This window comes from Phragmites australis, chromosome 3, assembly GCF_958298935.1.
Source record: "Phragmites australis chromosome 3, lpPhrAust1.1, whole genome shotgun sequence".
In the NCBI taxonomy this organism is placed as follows: domain Eukaryota; kingdom Viridiplantae; phylum Streptophyta; class Magnoliopsida; order Poales; family Poaceae; genus Phragmites; species Phragmites australis.
Window position 1 is genome coordinate 41,151,124 of NC_084923.1, and position 22,279 is coordinate 41,173,402.

Sequence of the window (22,279 nt, forward strand, 5' to 3'; positions counted from 1 at the left end):
CTGACATTGTTTTGGGACTAGCTATTGTCCCTCCTGTGCCCCGACTAGAACCAACAACTTTTCTTCCCCTTGAGGTTCAACACCATGAGTTAATGGAGGTGGACAAAGAAAACCTATTGGAGAATAATGACCCCCAAGCTACTGATACAAACCTTCAAGTTGGTTTCATGCGCTATCTGTCATGCCCCAAACATAGGGCCACGCAACAGCCGTCACATAATTATGGATTAAAAAAATAACCATGTTAAGGCAAAAATATTCAAATAAAATCAGTGGTTTACAGAGCAACTAACAGAAGCTTTATTTATATGAGAAGTCATAATTTAGATGATTAAGTGTATGCTTATACAACTTATTTTGATGTAAACAAAATATTAAACACTACATTATTGATATATCCTAAAACTTCCCACGCATAACACCTAGTTGTCGATATCTTGATCATGAGCTTGAGATTCTGCGTTTAACACCCAAGGCAAGTATGAGTATAAAATACTCAGCAAGATAAAAACATTGTATGTATAAATAAACTTGAATTATTCTATTATCAAATTTTCATTGTATATTAACTTTGCAGAGATCATCTAATCACTAATATCACATCATGTTTTATACCACGATGGGGCCTGAGCTTTTCCTATGGATAATCCCAAATGATACATTTAATGCATGTGCCACACCATACAAGTGAATAAGATAGTCCCGGCTATATAATTAGATCTTTCACTAGGCACTCTTGGTAACTCAAAATGTATCGATTGTCCATGTCAGTATTCACTCTACCATTAGTGATCGGCAACAGTATAAATAATTAATTAAAATGTAACATCGAATTGTAATATTAATGAATAATAATGTGTAATAACAAGAAATACAATATTGAAATATAAACAAACAATAATTCTGATATAAATGTGTTACTCGAAGAGGTTGTGAACGCATCTTGCAGATAAAAGCATAATAGTAATAGAGTAGGGTGCCAACTCAGCTTGCCTCTTACTAAGAAAACCAAAATTCTGACTAGATATAGTGCATTTGTCCTGATATGAAATTTTGGCATAACCGACGCTTGAAAACTAATGTTTAGATATCTCGACGAAAAACCTGGACTATAACTTGACAGAATACTCGAACTATAGTTTATCTATAGGCTATAACATCCTAATGGCACACTAATAATCTTGACTAATACTAATATATGGCATACATATATAGGTGTGTGCATGTGTGTGTTGTATGGAGAAGACATGAGCGAAGGTGTGTGAGTGTTGAAAGAAGACCTTGCTTGTGTGTATGAGTGAAGCAGTGGGTGGCCTGCTCTTTTTATAGGTGTAAGTAACTTGGCCACTACGAAAAGTCATCATGATCTAAGGACTTTGATTGGCTGCTACTCCAGCTAAAGCTTTGTGCGCCAATAGAATAAGAAACCAACATTCTTTGATAGCCTCGTGAGTCAGGGATTCTATTTAATCGGTGGACTCAGCACCAGCCAATAAAAATTGGGTATTCTATGTGCATCAATTGATTTGGACAGAAGTAAAAGCAGCCAGCTGATGTGCTGCTTGTTTTTGGCACATAGTTTTTATCAGGTTTGGATATACCTCAGCATCAATGGGTCACTCAAGGAAGTGTCTCACCTTATTTAATAAATGATGGAAAAGCTAGGAGCTAGTTCATTTATTGTGGGTGCTGTTATGTGGAAGATAAATATAGTGAAAGTAACCATGTGCTGGCTTGAGTTTATCCATACAACAAAATTACGCTTGCTCATGTGTGGCATACATGTGGGCCTCCAAGTTAAAGTATTTAAATTACTATACTCATCCATATCCAAGGTGGTTCTAGAAGAACTCAAAATTGTATATCCATGGCAGGTGGGCCATATGTAGACTTTACGTTCTCCATTTAAGCTAAATAATTAATTAATTATCATATTTAATTAGTATCAACAGATTATTTGGCTAATTAAATTCATTTTTTTTCTAAGTCGATGGTTCCTCACACTATTTGAATGACCAAGTTGCTAACCCAATATTTGAAACCTTATGGCAACAAGATATCTGGTCAAACATCTACAAAACTAGTGCAAAAACCAGGAAAGTGTGGAGTACTTTCTTCAGTCCTACCTGTACTCCTGGTATTTTTGTCACAGTACCCAATGTGGCCCCATTCTTCACAAAGTTTCTTTATCCCCATCTCATTTTTATTGGGCTAAAAATATAAATATTCCAAGGCATGGCAAATTTTAGTCCCACAACCAGAATCGGATTCTTCATTTCACTTCTCTCTTCCATATGAATGTCCTAAAGATTTCAAGCTGAATTGCAGTCAAAATTATGATGATGTGGATATGGAACAAGATTTTACACTGCATAACTCCACTCCCATTCCTCTAAAGAAAGGTTTCCTTCCTGTAGTAGACACTGATATTAGAAGAAGTATGAGAAACAAAGAAAAAAATGGTGGCTACAAAAGCAGCTCTTGCAAGGAAATTTTTTGATATGCCTGCAATGTAAAGCCTCCAATTATTTATAGCAGAGTTATCAAGAATTTGGGACAATGTTTTTGTCAGATCAAGCCTAAACTTCTTTCTGACTCCAAATTAGCGGTAAAGGATAATTTGAAGAAGGGGGTGGGCCAAGGAAAAGGTCAACCAATGAAGCAGGTTGCCAAGCCCAAGAAAACAAATAAGCCCAATAAAGATGACCAACCAAACAAAAAGGCCAGGAATTAAAAGCCCATGGAGGATCCTAGAGCATAACTGGAGGCCTAACACTTTTGGCCCCTTTTGGAATATACTTTATTTTAATCTTCTTTCTTCTCCACGTAGACATATCTCAATTGTAATATATGATGGCATAAGTCTTTTCTAGAACACCCTTCTCTGGATACGTGTTTATCAGTTTCAGCTTCTATGTGCTTTGGATCCCTCTTTCTGTTTATTGGTTATATCCCCATTTATTGCATATCTGGTTTTGTTAATGTCCCTTATTCATCTCATGGATGTACAACATAGATCTACCTTTCGTGATTGGAAAGTTCTGTGCTGGAATATTAGAGAACTCAATGCTGGAAAAAAAGGATGTAGTTAAGAGTAAAATCATTGAGACATGTTGTGACAATGTCTGTCTTCACAAAACAAAAAGAGCAACTTTTAAGTAACTACATCAAAAAAAAAATCTACCCTACACAATTTGATTGTTTTGAATTCTTACCATCTAATGGTGCTTCTGGGGGGATCCTCACATTTTGGAAAAGTCAGAACTTCACGTGCCATTTATGTTTCCAAAATAAAATTTCTCTTTCAGTGGAATTCTCTTCACTTGCTTCTGCGAACAGATGGATCCTAACCAATGTTTATGGTCCATGTACACTGGATAGGAAACTTACTTTTCTAGAGTAGCTAAAGGGTATTGAAATGGATGATGATGTGGATCGGTTAATTCTTGGTGATTTTAACTTAATTCATTCTCCCACAGATAGAAATAGGATAGGCGATGATGTTAATGAGATGTTTCTTTTCAATGAAGCTATAAGCAAACTAGAGCTAGTTGAATTACCTCTCAAGGGTAGATGCTTTACCTGGTTTAATAAGCAACGTAGTCCGCTCTTGGAAAGACTTGATTAGTTGTTTACTTCAAATTCTTGAACCCTAAACTACCTAGGTACAATTGTTACTCCCCATTCAAGAGACATCTCAAATCATGTACCCTCTTTAGTTATTATTGCTACTAATATTCCAAGGGCCAGAGCTTTTCGGTTTGAGAACCACTGGATGGAACATGGTGATTTTCTCCAAATGATTCAACACGGTTGGTCTGTCCCAGTGCATCAAATAGATAAAGCAAAGACAGTTGGAGCCAAATTAAAGAACCTAAGAAGAGTACTCAAAGTCTTACAGTCTAGCCTCTCCAACTTGAAAACTATCATTTCTAACGCAAAGCTGGTCATCTCTCATATTGGCACATTTGAGGAATTTAGAGATCTAAGCTTGGAAGGGTGGAACTTCAGGAAAATTCTTCAATGTCATCTGACCACTCTCCTTCAAAAGTAAAGAATCTACTAGAAGCGAAGGGGCACAATCAAGTGGATGAAATTTGGTGATGAAGGGACACAATTTTTTCATGCAAATGCTACTGTAAAGCATGGAAAGAATTTGATCACAAGCTTAACTGACAACATTGGTCACATTCGTACTTCTCATGAGGACAAAGTTTCTCTCTTATGGGAGGCTTACACATAGAGACTTGGCACCTCCAATTTCCAATTCTTACATTTTTATTTATCAAGCCTTCTTGCTCTTGTTACTGATTTGGGTTGAATTGAGGCAAACTTCACCAAAGAAGAAATTGGCATTGTTGTTGCAAACTTCTATTCTTTCTAATCCCCAAGACCAGATGGTTTAAACACCGATTTCTTGAAAAAATGTTGGCCAATAATTGCTCCAGATTTCTATGATCTATGCCAAGCCTTCTGTGATAACAGTGTCTGCACTCAAAGTATAAATAGATCATATATCACACTAGTCCAAAAGAGGATGCTTCAGTTTCAGTGGGAGACTTTAGGCCTATCTCTTTACTAAAGTGCTCAATCAAAATTATTACAAAAATCTTGGCAGACATGTTGTAGCAAGTCATCCTCTCTCTTGTTCATCAAAACTAATATGGATTCATAAAAAAGAGAACTATCCATGATTGCCTTGCTTGGACTTTTGAATATCTTCATATCTACCATAAGACCAAGAAAGAATTGATTATCCTCAAGCTGGAATTCGAAAAAACTTTTGACATGATAGAGCATAAAGTTATTCTAGCTATCCTTCAGTATAAAGGTTTTGGAAACAAATGGCTCCATTGGATGCAATCAATAATGTTTTCAGACACTTCCTCTATTCTTTTAAATGGAGTTCCATGCAAATCTTTTCATTGCAGAAGAGGAGTAAGGCAAGAAGATCCTTTATCTCCCCTTCTTTTTGTGCTAGCTGCTGATCTTCTTCAAACAATCCTTAACAAAGCTAAAGATCAGGGTCCTTTATCTCTTCCTATTCAGGGAGCAGGCTCATAGTTCCCAATAATACACAATATACATATGATACTTATCATTATGGATGCTTGTCCTAGACAACTTTTCATCCTTAAGACACTCTTGAATACTTTTGCAGACTCTACAGGTCTCAAGATCAATTACCAGAAATCATGCATTTATCCAATCAATGTGGATGCCTCCAAGATGTTTTTGCTATATAATACTTTTAACTGCAAAAAGGACACTCTTATCTTTACCTATCTTGGCCTCCCCCTGGGTCTCACCAAACCTAAAATTGAATATTTTGTTCAGAGAATTGAGAGAAAACTGGTTAGTTATTCTTGTTTTCTTACTCAATGAGGCAAGCTGGAAATGGTGAATTCTTGCTTATCTTTGTTGGCTACCTTTTTTATGTGTACATTCAAGCTTCCTTCTACTGTGATTGCACAAATTGACAAGTATAGAAAACACCTTCTTTGGAGAGGTTCAGACATAAATGCTAAAAAGCAGCCTCTAGCAGCTTAGAATATGGTTTGCCGGTCGAGAAATGAACATGGTCTTGGCATAACTAAGTTGACTATACTCAATGATGCCCTTCTTTTGAAGCATTTGGATAAATTCTTAAATAAACAAGATCTTCCTTGGGTCAAACTTGTTTGGAATAATTACTACTCTAATGGTACTCTTCCAGGAATGAGAAAAAAGGATCCCACCAGTGGAAAAGAGGGGATAAAATAACAATCCATTTCTGGTCACTTGCCTTCTAGTCAGTAACAAAGGTTTGGCAATAGCGAAAATAGGGGATGAAATAACAATCCATTTCTGGCAAGATATTTGGGGAGGTCTACTTCTAATGCAATCTTTCCCTAAGCTCTACTCCTTTGCAAAATCAACATATATAGCACTTGTTGCAGCTCTTAGCAGTCCACACCTCATTGATTTTTTTTTTCTAAAATACGCAGGAGAGCTGCGCATCTTTGTATTAAGATGGAAGGAACAATGATTGTTATACAACGACCTTAGTTAGGTCTAATTTCAAAAAATACAATAGGAGATTACAAAGATGTTAGAACAACCAAACTGTGACTATGTGTTGATTAGGTGACGGAGCTGTGGGAGCACAACCGTTCCTTTAGAATACTAAGGTGTGTTGCACTGGCGTCACACCATCGAGCGATGTCATCTTAGATTATAGACACCAAGGAGTCAAGGGAGATGCGATAGTTGTTGAAGATGATGTTGTTCCACGACAGCCAGAGCCTCCAACAGATAAGAAGAGTCATCGAGTAAAGTCCTTTTCTGTAGATTGTGTCCACCCTTTGTCGGAGACGAAGCCACCAATCAAGGACTGAGGTGTTCGTCTGGGGGGTCTGAACTCCCAGCACTCACCACCATGCCTAACACGCGAAGCTGTAGTGCAGAAGAAGGTGGTTTGTGGTTTCCGACAGCTGTGAGCAATGCGTGCATGAGTCGCCAGCTTGGAGACCATGCTGACATCTTCTAACCGTTGTCCAAAGTCTACCATGAAGCACGAGCCAGGCAAAGAACTTGACTTTAGCAGGTGTCCATGTCTTCCATACCAGATTGGCTCCCTCGAAATGAATGCACCCTTCAAACATAAGATGATATGCTGAGTGCGCAGAGTAGTGGTTGAAGGGGGACCATTTCCAAATTACTCGGTCTTCCCCAGCACACAGGAGTACAGAATCGAGTTGCTCCCATAAGTGCAGATATTTGCTTAAAGCTAGTATGGATAAAGGGCCACTAATGTCCCGGATCCAATTTTGATTGTTTAGAGCATCATGCGCTGTTCTGCTCCTAGAGACTGAAGGACAACACAACCGAATAGTTGTGGGGCTAGGAATCTGATTGAACGACCCCCTAACCAAGCATCGGTCCAGAACAAGGTTGATTTGCCATTCCCAACCACAAAGCAAGTGGAAGCATCAAAGAGCTGGACAACATCTTTGTCATGTCTCATCGGTAGAGCGGCCCAGAGTTTGGATGGCTGGCATCGCTACCACCAGAGCCACCGTAAGCGCAGAGCCACGTCTGCCAGTCATAGATCCTGAATACCCAGGCCACCAAACTCGATCAGTCGACACACTGCAGACCAAGCAAGAGAAATGCGGCCACCAGACATGGCATTGTCATTTGCCCAAAGAAAAGCCTTCCTTAGTTTGTCGATCTCCTTGATCACCCATGGCTGAACCGTAATGGCAATGAGCATGTGAATGGGAGTGAAAGATAATACCGACTTGACAAGAGTGGCCCTTCCTAGTTTTGAGATAAGCTTAGCATGCCAAATAGGAAGTTTTGAGGCGACCTTGTCCACTATTGGTTGGAGGTGAGACTTGCGTAGCAAACCAGTTGTAAGAGAAACTCCCAAATATTAAATGGGAACGTTACAGTCCACAAGGAAGATTATCCTGGAGAACAGCAATTTCATCTTCCGTACAGCTAATTGGAACTGCCGCACGTTTGAGCAGGTTCATTTTTAGGCTGAAAGCTGCCCTAAAGAATTGAATAATGGACAAATGTGCATGGATATCTCTTGGGGTTGGCGAGAAGAAAAGGATTGCATCGTCCGTGTAGAAGGAGCAGCGGTGCAAGATCGATCCATGCCCCATGGTGTCAAGGATTCCAGCCTCACCAGCTGTGGAGAGAATACAGGCGAAGATGTCCATGACAAGCATGAAGAGGATAGGGGATAGCAAGTCCCCTTGCCTCAGGCCCTAGAATGATAAAGAGTTGGCCCGAGAATGCCATTGAAGTGGATCTGAGTTGAAGAAGATCCAAGGATACCCATGATCCAATTGCACCAAAGGGGACAAAAACCCCTATGCCCGTAGAACTTCCAAGAGGAAAGCCCAGTTGACAGAATCGAACGCTTTGGAGATGTCCAATTTGAACAAGACTTTAGGTTGTTTGGTTTTCTTGAGCAACCTGATAGTAGAATACACCAATTTGAAGTTGTCGTGGATCGATCATCCAACGATGAAAGCACTTTGGCTGCTCGTAACCAGCGATAACAGCCACAGTGCAAGCCAGAGAGCCATCACCTTTGTGATGAGCTTGCCGACGCTGTGTATTAGGCTTATGGGTTCAAAATCAAAAGGTGTCGACGCTTCCATCTTTTTTGGCAACAAGGTGATGAGAGCGTTGTTTAGACAATCAAACCCCCTTTGGTTGTCCAAACCAAAAGCGCAAATGGCAATAGTTACATCTTTGCAGATGACCGGCCAAGCAACGCGATAGAACTCCACCGTGAACCCATCCGGACCAGGAGACTTGTTCAGAGGCAAGCGCATAATGGCATTTAGTATCTCGGCCTCATAGAAAGGTCTGTCCAGGGCTTGCAGGTCCAATGGAGTGATTTCGATCGCTTGGAGATCTATGGAGAACTCCCTGGACTAGGAAGCACCAAGTATTGAGCTGAAATGGTTGAATATGGTCTGATCCATTGCCAACGGGGAGGAGACCGAACCGTTCTACCGTGGAGAGAGAGGCGATGGTATTCTTGCGCGCTCGGAAATTGGCAAAAGAATGGAAAAGCCTAGTGCTGGCATCTCCGTCCTGGAGCCAGGCTGCCCTAGACCTACACTGTGCAATCGTGTGCTCGAGGGAAGCCAATCCAAGACACAGAAGCTTAAGATGTTTGCTCAGGTCTGACTCTCCAAACGTGAGGACCCTAACTACCTAGGCAGTATCAAGGCGAGTGATGACTTCACACGCAATAAGCAGCTGCTCTCTGATATTCTTAATATTCTTGCTGCTCCATCGCTGGAGCTCTTTAGCAGTGCGCCTGAGCAACATGTCCAGCCGGAGGAGAGGGGGAGAAGATTCCTTGATAGGAGACAGCCTCCAAGCGCTCTACACAACAGCGAGGAAGTCGGGCATTTTGGTCCAGAAGGACTCGAAATGGAAGCGGTGCCTCTCTCGGTTCAGGCCTTCTCCCAAATGCAGTCTCTGCAAGCCATAATTGATAGGCTGCTACTCTCTTCATCATCTGACACTTGAACATATATCTAGTGTAATTACCCACATTCTTAAAAAAAGTCTTACAAATTCCTTATGGTACATACCCAAATTCACCGAGCTCATAAATGGATTTGGCAATCTGCTTCCCAGAAAAACACACAAAGTCTTTTTGGCTGATACTCAAAGATAGACTCAACTCGAGAGGTATGTTAAGAAGGAGAAACATGTTCTTGGATGACTATAGTTGTGAGCTATGGATTTGGCAAATGGAGGAGACTACTACTCACTTATTTCTAAATTGCACCTTCGCAAGAGCATGCTGGTCATCTATTGGTATTACCCTACCTTCCTACATCCTAATTGACCAAGTTTGGGCTCACCTCAAGCATAACATCAATGAGTCTTTCTTCATGGAAATAATTATCCTCATGTGTTGGAGCATTTGGACAATTCATAATGACTGGATATTCAATCATATCGACCCATCAATTGTGAGATGCAAAACTAAATTTCTTCATGAGTTAAGTTTGGTAACTCATAAGGTGAATAGAAATTGTCTAGATCAGCTTTCTCAATGGATAGAATCCAATATGTAACCTCTTGGCTTTACTTTATCCCCCCACCCCTAATCTCCCTTTGTTGTACTGCTACTCTTTCATACTATAATTATAATCTGTAGGGACACAATCCCTCCAATTTTCCTCAAAAAAAAATGTCAATTCTGCGGAGAGGATGAGAGCATTGATCATGTTTCCTTATTGTGCTCTTTTGCTCATTTTGTGTGGAACGTGGTGAACGTAGTTTTTGGATTTAAACATAGTCCAAGGTTTATTTCTCAGTCATTTGATAACTAGACGAAAGATTTTAAAGGGGAAACAAAAATGCCTTTGATGAATATATATTTTAGTTGTTTTTTGGGCAATCTGGAAAACACGGAATGCTACTTGTTGTAATAATAAAATGTCAGATGATCCTGTGTTGTGATTTACTACATTTGTCATTGGTTGACTATGGTCGATTTCTGCAGAGAAATCTGCAATGCAAAGAAACATTGTGCAGGGAGCAAGACTGCTAAGACACATTGCAGGTGAAATATTTGAAGCTTGTAAACCATCGTCTCCAATTACCAGAAGAATCTGTTGGGTAACGGACATACTACGCTAGCCTAAAACAAATTTTTTCTACCGTATTCACCCATAAAATCATGCTAGTAGAAGATCATAGATCGTTATCACTTGACATGCAGTGCAGCGAAAGAAGAGTTGGAGTAGACCAATCTAACGTCGTGCGCGTCAAACTCCTCAAGCAGCTTCTCAATCAGATCTACAGTCAGCCCCACGTAGGTGGTCACGCTCCTCGACCAACTCCGAGTAGGTGGTCATGCTCTTCAACCAACTCCGAGCATGTGGTCGTGCTGCTCGACCAACTCAGAGCACGTGGTCGTGCTCCTCGACCAGTTCCTCGACTAGCTCTCGATCAGGTTTGTCGCGTCCTCGACCAGATCGAGTGGTCGCATTGTGCTCCGCGATCAGACGAGCAGGTACATCGACCAGTTCATCACGGTCGGCGACCAGTCCCAAACATGTCGCGATCAACTCGCCAAGAAGATCAGTGCCGCAATAGCAGTAGTGCCTCTACGGTATCCACATATACTGGGCACAAACGCAGAGCGCCGATGTGCTAGCATCGCACACACGGCTAAGGTTTTAAGAGATCATGTAGAAGGCTGCGGCTAGGGTTTCGAAGTGGCTCAACCTTTGCACGCCCTACCCACACCTCTTCTTATATAAAGCTCGCCAATGGGCTCCCACGTTGGAAGTCCTTTAGGACTCTAACTTCTCATGGATCACAATCCAATCAAAACACATATACGAATCCAATTCACATGTTTTGTTCTAACCAATTAAGTGTGTGACATGTTAGATTCATGTACAAACGGTTACGACTCAGAAACCCTTTCCAAACCGAAATCAATAGCAGTCCCTAGCAGGACATGTTGATTCCCGAGTGTACACAAAAGATCATATCGGCTGAACCTTGATATACACATGCACCGATCCATTCGTCTCACAATACCAGTCAAGCTTAAGGTGATATACATGCCACTCTTGTGATAGCTCGACCATTCACTCGATAAAGTAGTGGATTCATCATGACTAACTCTTTAATTATATTAGCATGGCCATGCACTTTCTCGATCCAATTACCTCGAGGGTCCCAGAGATATTTCTCCAGTTAAGAAGGTGCAAATTTCATCTTGATCGCTCACACCCCACGACATATTTCATGACAAGCCTGAAAACTACATTTATGACTATCCAGCCACGGAATAGCATTTGACAGCCTCAAATGATGCAACTACACATTCTGAGAATCAATGACTTATCTCAGGTCTAAGGATCCTACATGTGCATCATTTGAGATAACAACTGATACACATCATAAATAATAATCCTAACAGTATCTCAAGGTGAGTTCATCCAACATTATGTTCTCTAACATAAATATCCACATTATTAGCTTATATCTATATACCTATGATCTATAAAACGTGATCATCAATCAATACATGTGCTGATCTTATGTATCATCACAATGATATGCGACGAAGGATCGATTAAGAATAACATCATGATATAAACAAATAGTTTTATGAATAAGTCACATACTTACCAATCAATATAAAATGTAGCTATTTTTGAAATAACATATTATTCAAAAGTATATTAATATAAACGTGTGATATAATTATCTTTTTACTGTCTCCGGAGCATATTACCTTCAGATTCCAGGGTGCCTGAGTTGATGACTGTTGGTGTAAGCTGGCTATCTCTGCCTGAAGTGGACGATTCTGTGGGCAATATCGACATGAATGTGTTCTTTTATGCGTTCTGATGTAGCTAATGATGATGATTGCTCTGTCTTAACTTGTATCGGCCTGGGAGGGCGGCTGGTTTCAGCCCCTTTCTCTCTCTGTACCATTTTCCTGTATTTTGGTTGTACTGAACAGTTTATGTTAATATAAATCGGAAGGGGCGTCTAATCCCTTGATACTTAAAAAAAGAGTGAGTAAAAGAGTACTTCTGGGAATTCATTGGAGCCTCCAATGTTAAATATTCTGAAATCTATAAGCATTTTTTTTCTCTCTAAGGAAATGATTATTTTGCAAAATGTCCAGAACAAAGAGATATATTTGCAGCAATGGCTCTGCTTGATTTTTTATATAAAACTGACTTATGAAATTATTTTGAAAATCCTAAATATTTTTCCTATTTGCATGGAATTCCATTCCTCTTAAAATTGTGCCTTGACTGGTTTGGCGTAGTCCCAATAGTGTTTGGAAACTCAAAAGGTATTTTTCTTTAACGTGTATGGATTGTAGGTGGCAACATACCAGAATCCTGAAATCTTAACCATCGAAAGTAAAGGGAAAAACTCCATATTACACTCAACTACCAGGTTTGTCTATTTTTCACCCTGATCTCTTACACCGTCTGCTTAAGGACCCTGAACTTTCAGTACTAATTTTCACCAAAACTCTGTTTGGATACACAGTTTTCTAGAGTTTTTAAATAAAACTATGGTATTTGCACCAGGGAGGGATTGGCCTCCGCATGGGCGGCAGCGAGCCCGTCAAGCCCGCACCTCCTCAACTTAGCAAGACGGCTCACATGCTACATTTGCCAGCAGAATCCCCGACCCACAGTCCTCAGTAGGTCAGCCCATAATGACATTTTTCTCTATTTGGTCATCAAGATGCACAAGGCATGAATATGATTTTTTTTCTATATTTCTCTACTATTCTAGTTGCTTCAAAATAAACCATAGGATATGAGAAATAACACATAAAAAGATCAAAATATATTACTGGAGAGATTTAAAGTATATGTAGGAACAATTTAAAAATATGTCATGAAACATTTCAAAAAATGTGGAGGAACAATTGAATTGTACTATCAAACAATAAAAATTTCACAGGCAGAATAATTAAAAATATACCATGTAACACCTCAAGAACTCTATGGAACAATTTAATTATTGTTATAGGCAAATTTTAAATTATAACAATAAAGAAAAGATAAAAAATCACAATGGTATGTTGAATACAAAGCAAAACTCTATAGAAATATGCTAGAAAACATAAAAGAGAGAAAAAATAAAATAAAAAGAAAGAAGAAAAAAGACACAAAGTAAACTAAGGGTGGTAATTGTTCGGGTCGGGATCAGGTAAAACGGGAATACACCCGACCCGAAACCCAAAACATCAAATCCGACTGGCCTCCAAAATTCATTCTGGGTGCAAAAACACCCTTGGCCACGACCCTAGCGGGGACCTAAGACCCGATGGGGGATCCGAAACCTGATGGTACCTGATGGCGTAGAGGAGGAGCCATCGCACGCTCACCGTTGGACCCCCCACCCATTCCAACTTGGATCTCACTAGCACGACATGGGACGCGGAGCTTTGAATTTTGTATATGTTTGAATTTTGTTTGAATTCAAATTGAATTAAAAGAAAAATATCACATGAAATGATAAAAATGCATATAAATAGAGCATTACAGATGAATTCACTTTTTCACCAAATAACCTAGGGCTAGAAATAATATTAGAAATTAGTCCATCACATAAGAAGAATATTAGTGAATTTTTCCAGATTTTTGAAAATTTATTTGAGGTACTAATAATTATTAGAAGTTATAAAGTAGATGTTTTGGAGAATTTTAGTTTAAATTCTATATAGGCTTTTTGAGTGAATCCAATTAAAATAGGTTGCACATAGATTATAAAATACGTAAAAAAGTCCTAAAATTTTTGAAGTATCAGAATATACTATTATAAACAGATAAGATGGGAGAGGAACCGAAGCCTACAGTACTTCTGTTGAGTACTGTTCACACATGGATAAGTGAACTGTTTATCTATCTTATGAGACGACGGTAGAGATCTACTTCTGTAAACATTTTTATTCGAAGTATATTTATTTAATTATTTTTCCTCATGAGAGGGCGGTAAGGACAGTGTTATCATGGTGGCACCGGCGGACTGCTTACCTATCCTATAAAAGAGCGATAGATACCTATTTTTTAAATATTTCTATCCGAAATATATTTATTTAATTATTTAAATTAGAAAATATATAAAAAAAACTCCACAAGATTGGCGCACGCACTACGCCGCCGATCCAAGGCCCCCAACTCGCCCTCTGCTATAAAAAACGCTCAACACGTAACTACCCCAACCCTCCCCTCCTCCTCCGCCTCCTTCGGACGTTTAGGGGTGCCGGATTCCGGACGGGCGGAGATGCGATCGGGATCCACGCCCGATCCCGGAGGCGCTGTGGGCGACGAGAGCCATGGCACGGCACCGTCGGACTACCTTTCTGTGCCCCCATCGCGGCTGCCCACAGACACATCGCTGCCGCGGCTTCCCCCGTGGGCACCACCGCCGCGGCGTCCCCCGTGGGCACCGCCGCCGGACGTTTCGGGGTGCCGGATTTCCAGACGGGCGGAGATGCGATCGGGATCCACGTCCGATCCCGGAGGCGCTGTGGACGACGAGAGCCATGGCGCCGCATCGTCGGGCTACCTTTCTGGGCCCCCACCGCGGCTGCCGACAGACACATCGCTGTCGCGGCTTCCCCCGTGGGCACCGCCGCTGCGACGTCCCCTGTGGGCACCGCCGCTGCAACGTCCCCCGTGGGCACCGCCGCCTCGGCGTCCCACGTGGGCACCGCCGCCGCCGGACGTCACGCTCAACACGCAACCACCCCAATCCCCTCCTCCTCCGCCGCCGGATACCTCGGGGTGCCGGATTTCCGGACGGGCGGAGATGCGATCGGGATCAACGTCCGATCCCGGAGGCGCTGTAGGCGACGAGAGCCATGGCGCAGCACCGTCGGACTACCTTTCTGTGCCCCCATCGCGGCTGCCGACAGACACATCGCTGTCGCGGCTTCCCCCGTGGGCACCGCCGCCGCGGCATCCGCCGTGGGGAAGGAAGCCGACGGATGGAAGGACACCCAGCGCATCGCCACCGCAGCATCCCGAAAGGCAGCCGACTAACCTGAAGCGTTCACAAAACTTCAACTCTGACTCGGAGCCGACGCCGGAGAAAAGGACGGAAACCTCGTGCATCCCCATTGCAGAGTCCTCCGCTACCCGCCCAGCAGTTGATAATACGCCAACAACATCGGCGAAGAGGAGGAGAAGAGAACCAATCATGTCGAAGAGCAGGAAGAAGGTTCTGGATGATGGCATGGGCCGAGAGGAGGCAGCACAAGAGCACCAACTGGGTGAGGGCGTGGTCCGAGAGGAGGTAGAAGTAGAACAAGAGGAGATGGGCTCGGACTCGGAGTCCTCCGCATGCAGCTCCCCGCTCCGTGAGCCGCAGCCTCCACTCGTACCTATCTGGACGAGTCCTGCCGGGGAAGTGTACCACGGCTTAACTCGTGATCGAGCGGCTTTGAACAACTACAACCACGCTTATCGCAAGTATGAGGAGAAGCAAGGTCCGTTTTATTTCTATGTTTAAATCAAGAGCAAAGAGTTACTTGTGCACTTGTAACGTAAGACCACAGATTTATAATTCTTTGCTCAAAACCACAGGCACTAGGGCTGCGTAACAACATAGCCACAAGTACACCCCGGTTACACTCGCACTCGCAAGCACTTGTCTCCCCTAGGTGGATTATGTGGACAATACATGGAAAAATGGCAATTAAAATCATGAACAACATAGCTGGGTTGGATCGGTTGGTTGGAATTAGGGATTAATGTTTGGGTGGTCACACTCGCACTCGCAAGCACTTGCCTCCCCTAGTTGGATTTTGTGGACAATACGTGGAAAAATGGCAATTAAAATCATGAACAGCATAGCTGGGTTGGGTCGGTTGGTTTGGATTAGGGATTAATGTTTGGAGGAATGCATGGCTGGATGGAATACTTAAAAGGTGTTTAAGTTTTGTCTTAATAACTTTTGAGTCATCAAAGGTGCTTGCATGTGTACATTAGAGCATATTGGTTGTATTTCTAATGTGCAGTTCTTAGGGAACATTATGTTCCTGATTTTGTGTAAAGAAACGTATGGTTTTCTGTTACACAATCTCAGTTCCTGCGATTTTGTGCAAAAAGTTCTAAAATATGTGGTTTTGTGTTACAAGCGCACAAGTACCTGGTGTTTCTTGAAATTTGCTCTTAAATCAACTAAGATGTTAATTAAGTTTACCCGAAGTCTTTTATGACTTATCAAATATTTGTTTGTATACAGCTCGTCAAGAAAAATTACTGACACTTAGGCCATCTCACTCTGTTTCAAGTATTATGGAGTGTTATAGTCCAAAACAGAAGAAGACATTTCTAAGAGTTGCCAAATCAGTCTTGAAACTTTCAGCCTACCTTGGTAATGTTCTAAACTTCGTTTCTCTCAATAGAAATATAGATTGATGCAATTTGTTAATTTTATCTGTATATGCAGATGACAAAGAAATTAATCAGTGCACCGGTCTGATTCTTGAGTGGGATGAAGTAAAGGGATCCGGTATCATTCTCACTTCAGCCTGGCTCATTTGCACGAAGAAAACATTTGATGATTGGTCGGAGAAGGAATATGCTCCCGAGGCGAAGGTAGTCCGCTCCTTCTCCTCTGTTGTATTTTGTAGACCTACCCAATACAAGAGAAAAGAACACCTTTTATGCAAAATGGCTTGGGTCGGTATGTTTTGGCCCCTCAAAGGTGATATCATTCGTTGCTGTCCACACTCCACGCCGCCCAACTGAAAGCTGCAAACCCAACACAACTACTGATCTGAACCTGGAAGCCTTTGCACTGCCCATTGCACAAATTGTCGTATTAATATTATGTTTATCAATGCATCCAAAGCAATGACCAATTACAGAGATGGTTAATACTTCTAGCCTGGTCACACATTGATCAGTTTTTATTACCTTGCCATCCTCTTCTAGCCTAATGATCCCTTGTAAGGATTGAGTTCCAAGATATCAACCACAAGAAGAACTCGATCTTCATTGGTAAATTGTATTCCCACATCTTCAGTTTTGGGTATCTGAAGCTGCCCATGCAATGTATTGTACATTGGCATGACTGTATACTTCCTCTTCGAGTCCCATTACCATAACAATCCATCATTCATCAGTTAGGTTGTATTGCTCTACCTTTGTATTAGCTGATACAATCTGTCCATGTTTTCTGTTGATAAGTGTCTTCTGAAGCTGACAGGATTAGTACCGTCAACCACCTTATTTACTGTAGCCTCATGATTAGTTGCAAAATATAATTCAGGATACGTTAGTCCTAACTCTTGACCCATCCAGGTATCTCCCAAGAATCCGACTATACTACCTGTACCTATTTTCCAATATCCTTCATATAACATAGTTCTCAGGTTTAAAATATCACCCCAGCTAGGAGAATCTGACTTTTTGTGCTCGAGTTGAAAACAAGAGTTGCCATGCAAATACTGCAAGATTATGCTGTCAATTATCAGTCCCAACCTATCTGTGACGACTTTTGTGATGATTTTAGGCAGCTAGGTCAGTATTGCTGAATTCTGGCTGCTTCTTTCCTTCTGGAAGTAATGTGATGACTCCGTAATTTAATCGAGCAATGTCTAAGTCACCTTTATTAAGAAGAAAAAAACTGCTGCTTGGGATCACCCTGAATCACATCCCAACAGAATTGATAAAATTCCAGATAGAAAAAAAAAAGAATTGATGAAATTCTGCTATGAACTCATCAGGGCCCACACTTTGTTTTTCTGCATACTGAACACTGCCTCCTCCACCTCGTCAACAGTGAATTGTTTGATGACTGCATTAAACTTTTCTGCATATGTTGGATGACTGAATCAAAATTCATTGTATTCTTTTCTGAACTGAAACAAATGATATTGAAGTCTCCTCCAGCAATCAATGGGAAAGGAGCATGGTGACAGAAAGAAGCTAATCCAGTCAGGAATTTATCCTTCTGAACAGCTTGGGTAGCTCCATATACATTTAGAAGATACCATTTCACCTTCAACTGAGTGTGATACACATTGGTTGGTGCTCTCCTTTTTTTTCGTAGAGGAACCTAACCTCTTCTTCTTGGAAGAACTAATCCTCCTCTTTCCTTTTAATTGATGGAACAAATCCATCAAACAAAGATTGTCATCCTCCTCCAAAGATGCAATAGCTTCTGTTACAGATCCTTCACCATCATCTTATAGTAACAACACTTCTTTTTTTGCAGTATAAAGTAATATAGAATTAACATTTTCGAACGCTTGAAGAATACACAGACTAGGTCAAATATAAATTGTAGAGATAGAAATCACTTATATACCAGGATCACTCATGATGCTTGAAGTATCAGGATAAGAGGGGGATGGGGAGAGAGAGGGGCTCTTAGGGTTGCGTTAGGCTGTGTTGTGCCAGCCCATGCTTATCTGATCACACATGACATAGGGATATACGCCCTCGATTCTCCTAGGTGTGCCACGGATATTGACAGTTTCCTCACACAATAGTGTTACCATCGAATTTGTATTTGGAAGTACTTCTTGTATTGTCATGATTTTGTACTTAGAAAAAATAAATGAACAGTCAAAGTGTGCATTATGGAAATGAGCAGAGTATCTTTCACATTATTTGCTTTTAATCTACTATTTCTTTTTAACTTCAGGTCATGGTTCACCTTTTTGATGGCTCAACTTTAGAAGGTCAATTGCTATACTTCAGCGAGCATTATGACATTGCCTTCTATAGAGTTTCTGGAGGCTCGCACTTGCAGATTTCACCCCTGGAAACCAATTTGGAGTATGAACAGAACTTATGTGTGCTAGCCAGGGATAAGAAGATGGATTTGATTTGTAAGACGGTCCAAGTGAAGTATTTAGACCCATGTGAATATCAACATAATCACTATCTATTCATCAGCGATTCTATTCCTAAGGTTATGATTATATTTATTCTTTTGATTTGTTTTTACCTAATAATTATAGTTTTCCACGATTTAAATCCTACTCTGTATGCAGTGCGGAAGTGGAGGTGCATTGACAGATTTTAATGGAAAACTTGTGGGGCTGCTATTTAGCATGCTGCCACTTACTGCTTTCATTCCAAGTTCTCTCATTCTCAAGTGTTCAGGATTGTTGAGAAAATTCGGGTATGTACCATCACCACCACTAACTGCAATATTTTGGGTAGTAGAGAATTGCGGATAGCATTCTAGTATAAGAGGTTGCAGAGATGTAAATGATGTTTATTTTCATTTTTAATTGATGATGCTTATTTTGAATATGTGTTAATTATATCTGTACAATACATTTAATATATAATCATAACGACATAACCTTTTGTAGGCGACTTGCTCGACCCCAGCTTGGCTTCAAGCTGAGGACAGTGGGTTTTTTAGACACGTCACATATTGAGTCTCTGTCCCGTAACTACGGTGTCACCTCTGGTCTCATCGTAGGAGAGGTATGCCTACTTGATTAAGTCATTTATTTTTGCATTTAAGTTAGATTATTTTTATATATGCCACTAAGGTAGTGTTTGGTTGGAGAGCGAGGTGGGATGGGATGATTCCATTCATGTATTTAGGGATGGGATGGGATGGTCCAGAATCAGATGTTTGTTTGGTGGGTGGGATGGAACGACTCCATTTTAGATTTCGGGCCCACCGTCAGTGACCCGTCCCAAGTGGGATGGCTGCGTTCAGTCTTTTTTCTGGAACGGATCCGTCCCGAATCTTTGAAGAATATTCTCTGATTCAGAACCATCCCATCCCACTGAACTCCAACCAAACAGCTCAAAAACAGGATGGATCCGCTCCGTCCCACCTCATCCCACGAACCAAACACTACCTAAGTTCTCAACATTTAAATATACACATATGTTCCGCAACATTGCATAAGTTAACAAAGCACAATTTTCACAAATTTAGGGTCCACTACCCTATACCAATCTACCATTTCTCCTCGACTTGGTACGCTGGATGGAATGCTGCTTTTAGTAGTTTTTATCACTCCCTGAACTTTGATCCGATCTTCAAATTTAATTTTGAACTATGAAACCAAATATATTTTACCATAAACTTTACAATACCACCTAAATTTCACCATAAGCTATGAAACCAGATATATTTCACTCTGAGCTTTACAATACTCAAATAACACCTTAACCGATTTTGGAGGACGGTTTTGCCTATGTGATGGGTATGCATGAATGTTTTTGCCACAAGGGCATGCTGACATGGCTGATTTAGTCCAGTTCACCGTCCATCTTACAGAGACGTGGCAGCATAGACACTGGCAGCAGCCCGTGTTAACTCGACTAGACATTGAATAATAATGAAGCAACATGACTGAGTCAATATATGGCAAAACCAGTTGGAAAAAAAGAGAATAAAAACAAGATTAAGTGACATGTAGCACAGACCCCGGCGGCAGCCCGTGTTAGCTCAGCTAGACGTCAAATGATGATGAAGCAACATGATCAAGTCAATACATGCCAAAACCACTTGGAAAAAAGAAGAAGAAAAACAAGATTAAGTGGTATATCCAAAGAACCAAACACACTTGTCTTTAAGATTATACGCATCCACCAAGCTAGACTGGGAAAAATTCGAGCAACCAAACACACCCTTAAACATAGCTTAACCGTCAATGCAGACTTGCCACATAGGTAAAACCACCCTTCAAAATTGGCTAAGGTGTTATTTGAGTAGTATTGTAAAGTTTAGGGTTAAATATATCCGGTTTCGTAGTTCAGTGTGAAATTTGAGTGGTATTGTAAAGTTCGGTATGAAACATATTTGGTTTCCTAGTTCAAGATGAAACATATTTGGTTTTCTAGTTCAGGATAAAATTTGAGTGGTATTGTAAAGTTTAGAGTGAAATATATCTGGTTTCATAATTCAGGATGAAATTTAAAGATCAAACCAAACTTCAGGGGTGATATGTAGTTTTCCCTTTTAAAATTGGGTTGGCTTGGATTACTTAGATGTAAATCAAACCAGTGAAAATGCTTTCTAACATTAGATATATCTCTTTTGAAATTCTACTAGGTTTCGGCAGAATCTGTTGCAGAGAGACTTGGCATTAGAGTTGGTGATGTTATTCTTTCATGCCAAGGAGAGAGTCTTTCAAGTGTAACTCAGGTATAGATCTCAGTCCTTGTTGGCCTTCTTTTGAGAGGTCTGGATCCCAGCCCAGCCAATCCAAACAAGGCCTAAAAGTCTACATCTGTTCCAATTTATTTTACAGTAATTTGATTGTGCATTTTTGTTTCAGTGGGAAGAAATACTACTCGGTATTGGCGAAAGGCATCTTGAAAAGAGCAATGATCTCAGCTTGAAAGTTGATGTTGAGGTAAACCTCTAGCTGCATACAAAGCATGTCAAAAACCGTATCATTGTATCTGTGTGGGTTAGGATTATGGATTGGAGATGATCCCTTTCATGCCATTGTGCTAAACTAGAATCCCTGATCCACCACTGCAGTATCACCTGTCTCTTCAATGCCACCGAGCTTAAATTGTAATCCCCTCAACGCCTCTACTGTTTGATCTGTTAGGGCTGACTGCTAGTCAATCTGCAAAATGACCATCCTCTCCTCCTTCGCTGTTCGTTCTTCTTTATTCTATTGATCAAGTCGAAATCAAGCAACAACTATATGGATTGCACATTTTATCGACCAGCTATAGACCCCAAAAAACTGTTCCTTTTTGGCTTCATAGGTTGGTGTATTTCTTGTGCGCAAGCGTACCCAGAGAGTCATCCATTTAACTGTGGAATTGTCTGATGGTATTGAAGTCTTTCACTCAGGTAATATGCCTTTCCCTTATCATGTTGTTATAGCGTTAAGCACAGGATGATTATCTTTCCGCCTTTCCACCGCCTCTATGTTGTTGCTATTTGTTGTCCTCGTGATGCTTACTGCCTTTTTCTCCCCCTTCCAGGGTCGTAGCAGCTTTGATAGGGCGGCATGTTAATGCAGGACACGAGTTGCTTCGCAACGATAACTGATGTCTCTTCCCAAGTCCATATAATACATTCTTATGGTAGATGAATAAGCTAGATGCACAAATGTTTGCGGTAATCAATGTACCTTGCAAATCATATTTGTGTATATTCCAAAAATACTGCTGTTAAGTTTTTTTAGGCGGATATTTGTGCACTGCTATACAAGCCACGTGCTATCATGGCCATGTATCATGCCTTATGTCTTGCGGCTTGCGGTGCAATCAGATGTACCACTCGCTCATATTATATG

The 22,279-nt window shown here is 40.9% G+C and overlaps 1 protein-coding gene across 1 annotated transcript; it reads left to right on the top strand.

Moving 5' to 3' along the window:
* Positions 1-14,273: 14,273 nt before the first annotated feature.
* LOC133913117 (uncharacterized) lies at positions 14,274-22,262 on the top strand. The gene is made up of 10 exons (XM_062356170.1): positions 14,274-15,517; positions 16,276-16,407; positions 16,483-16,631; positions 18,688-18,957; positions 19,040-19,170; positions 19,367-19,484; positions 21,073-21,165; positions 21,299-21,376; positions 21,744-21,831; positions 21,966-22,262. Exons 1-10 carry the CDS (start codon positions 14,311-14,313, stop codon positions 21,971-21,973), a joined length of 2,274 nt encoding a protein of 757 aa, XP_062212154.1. The 5' UTR covers positions 14,274-14,310; the 3' UTR covers positions 21,974-22,262.
* The last annotated feature ends 17 nt before the right edge of the window (positions 22,263-22,279 follow it).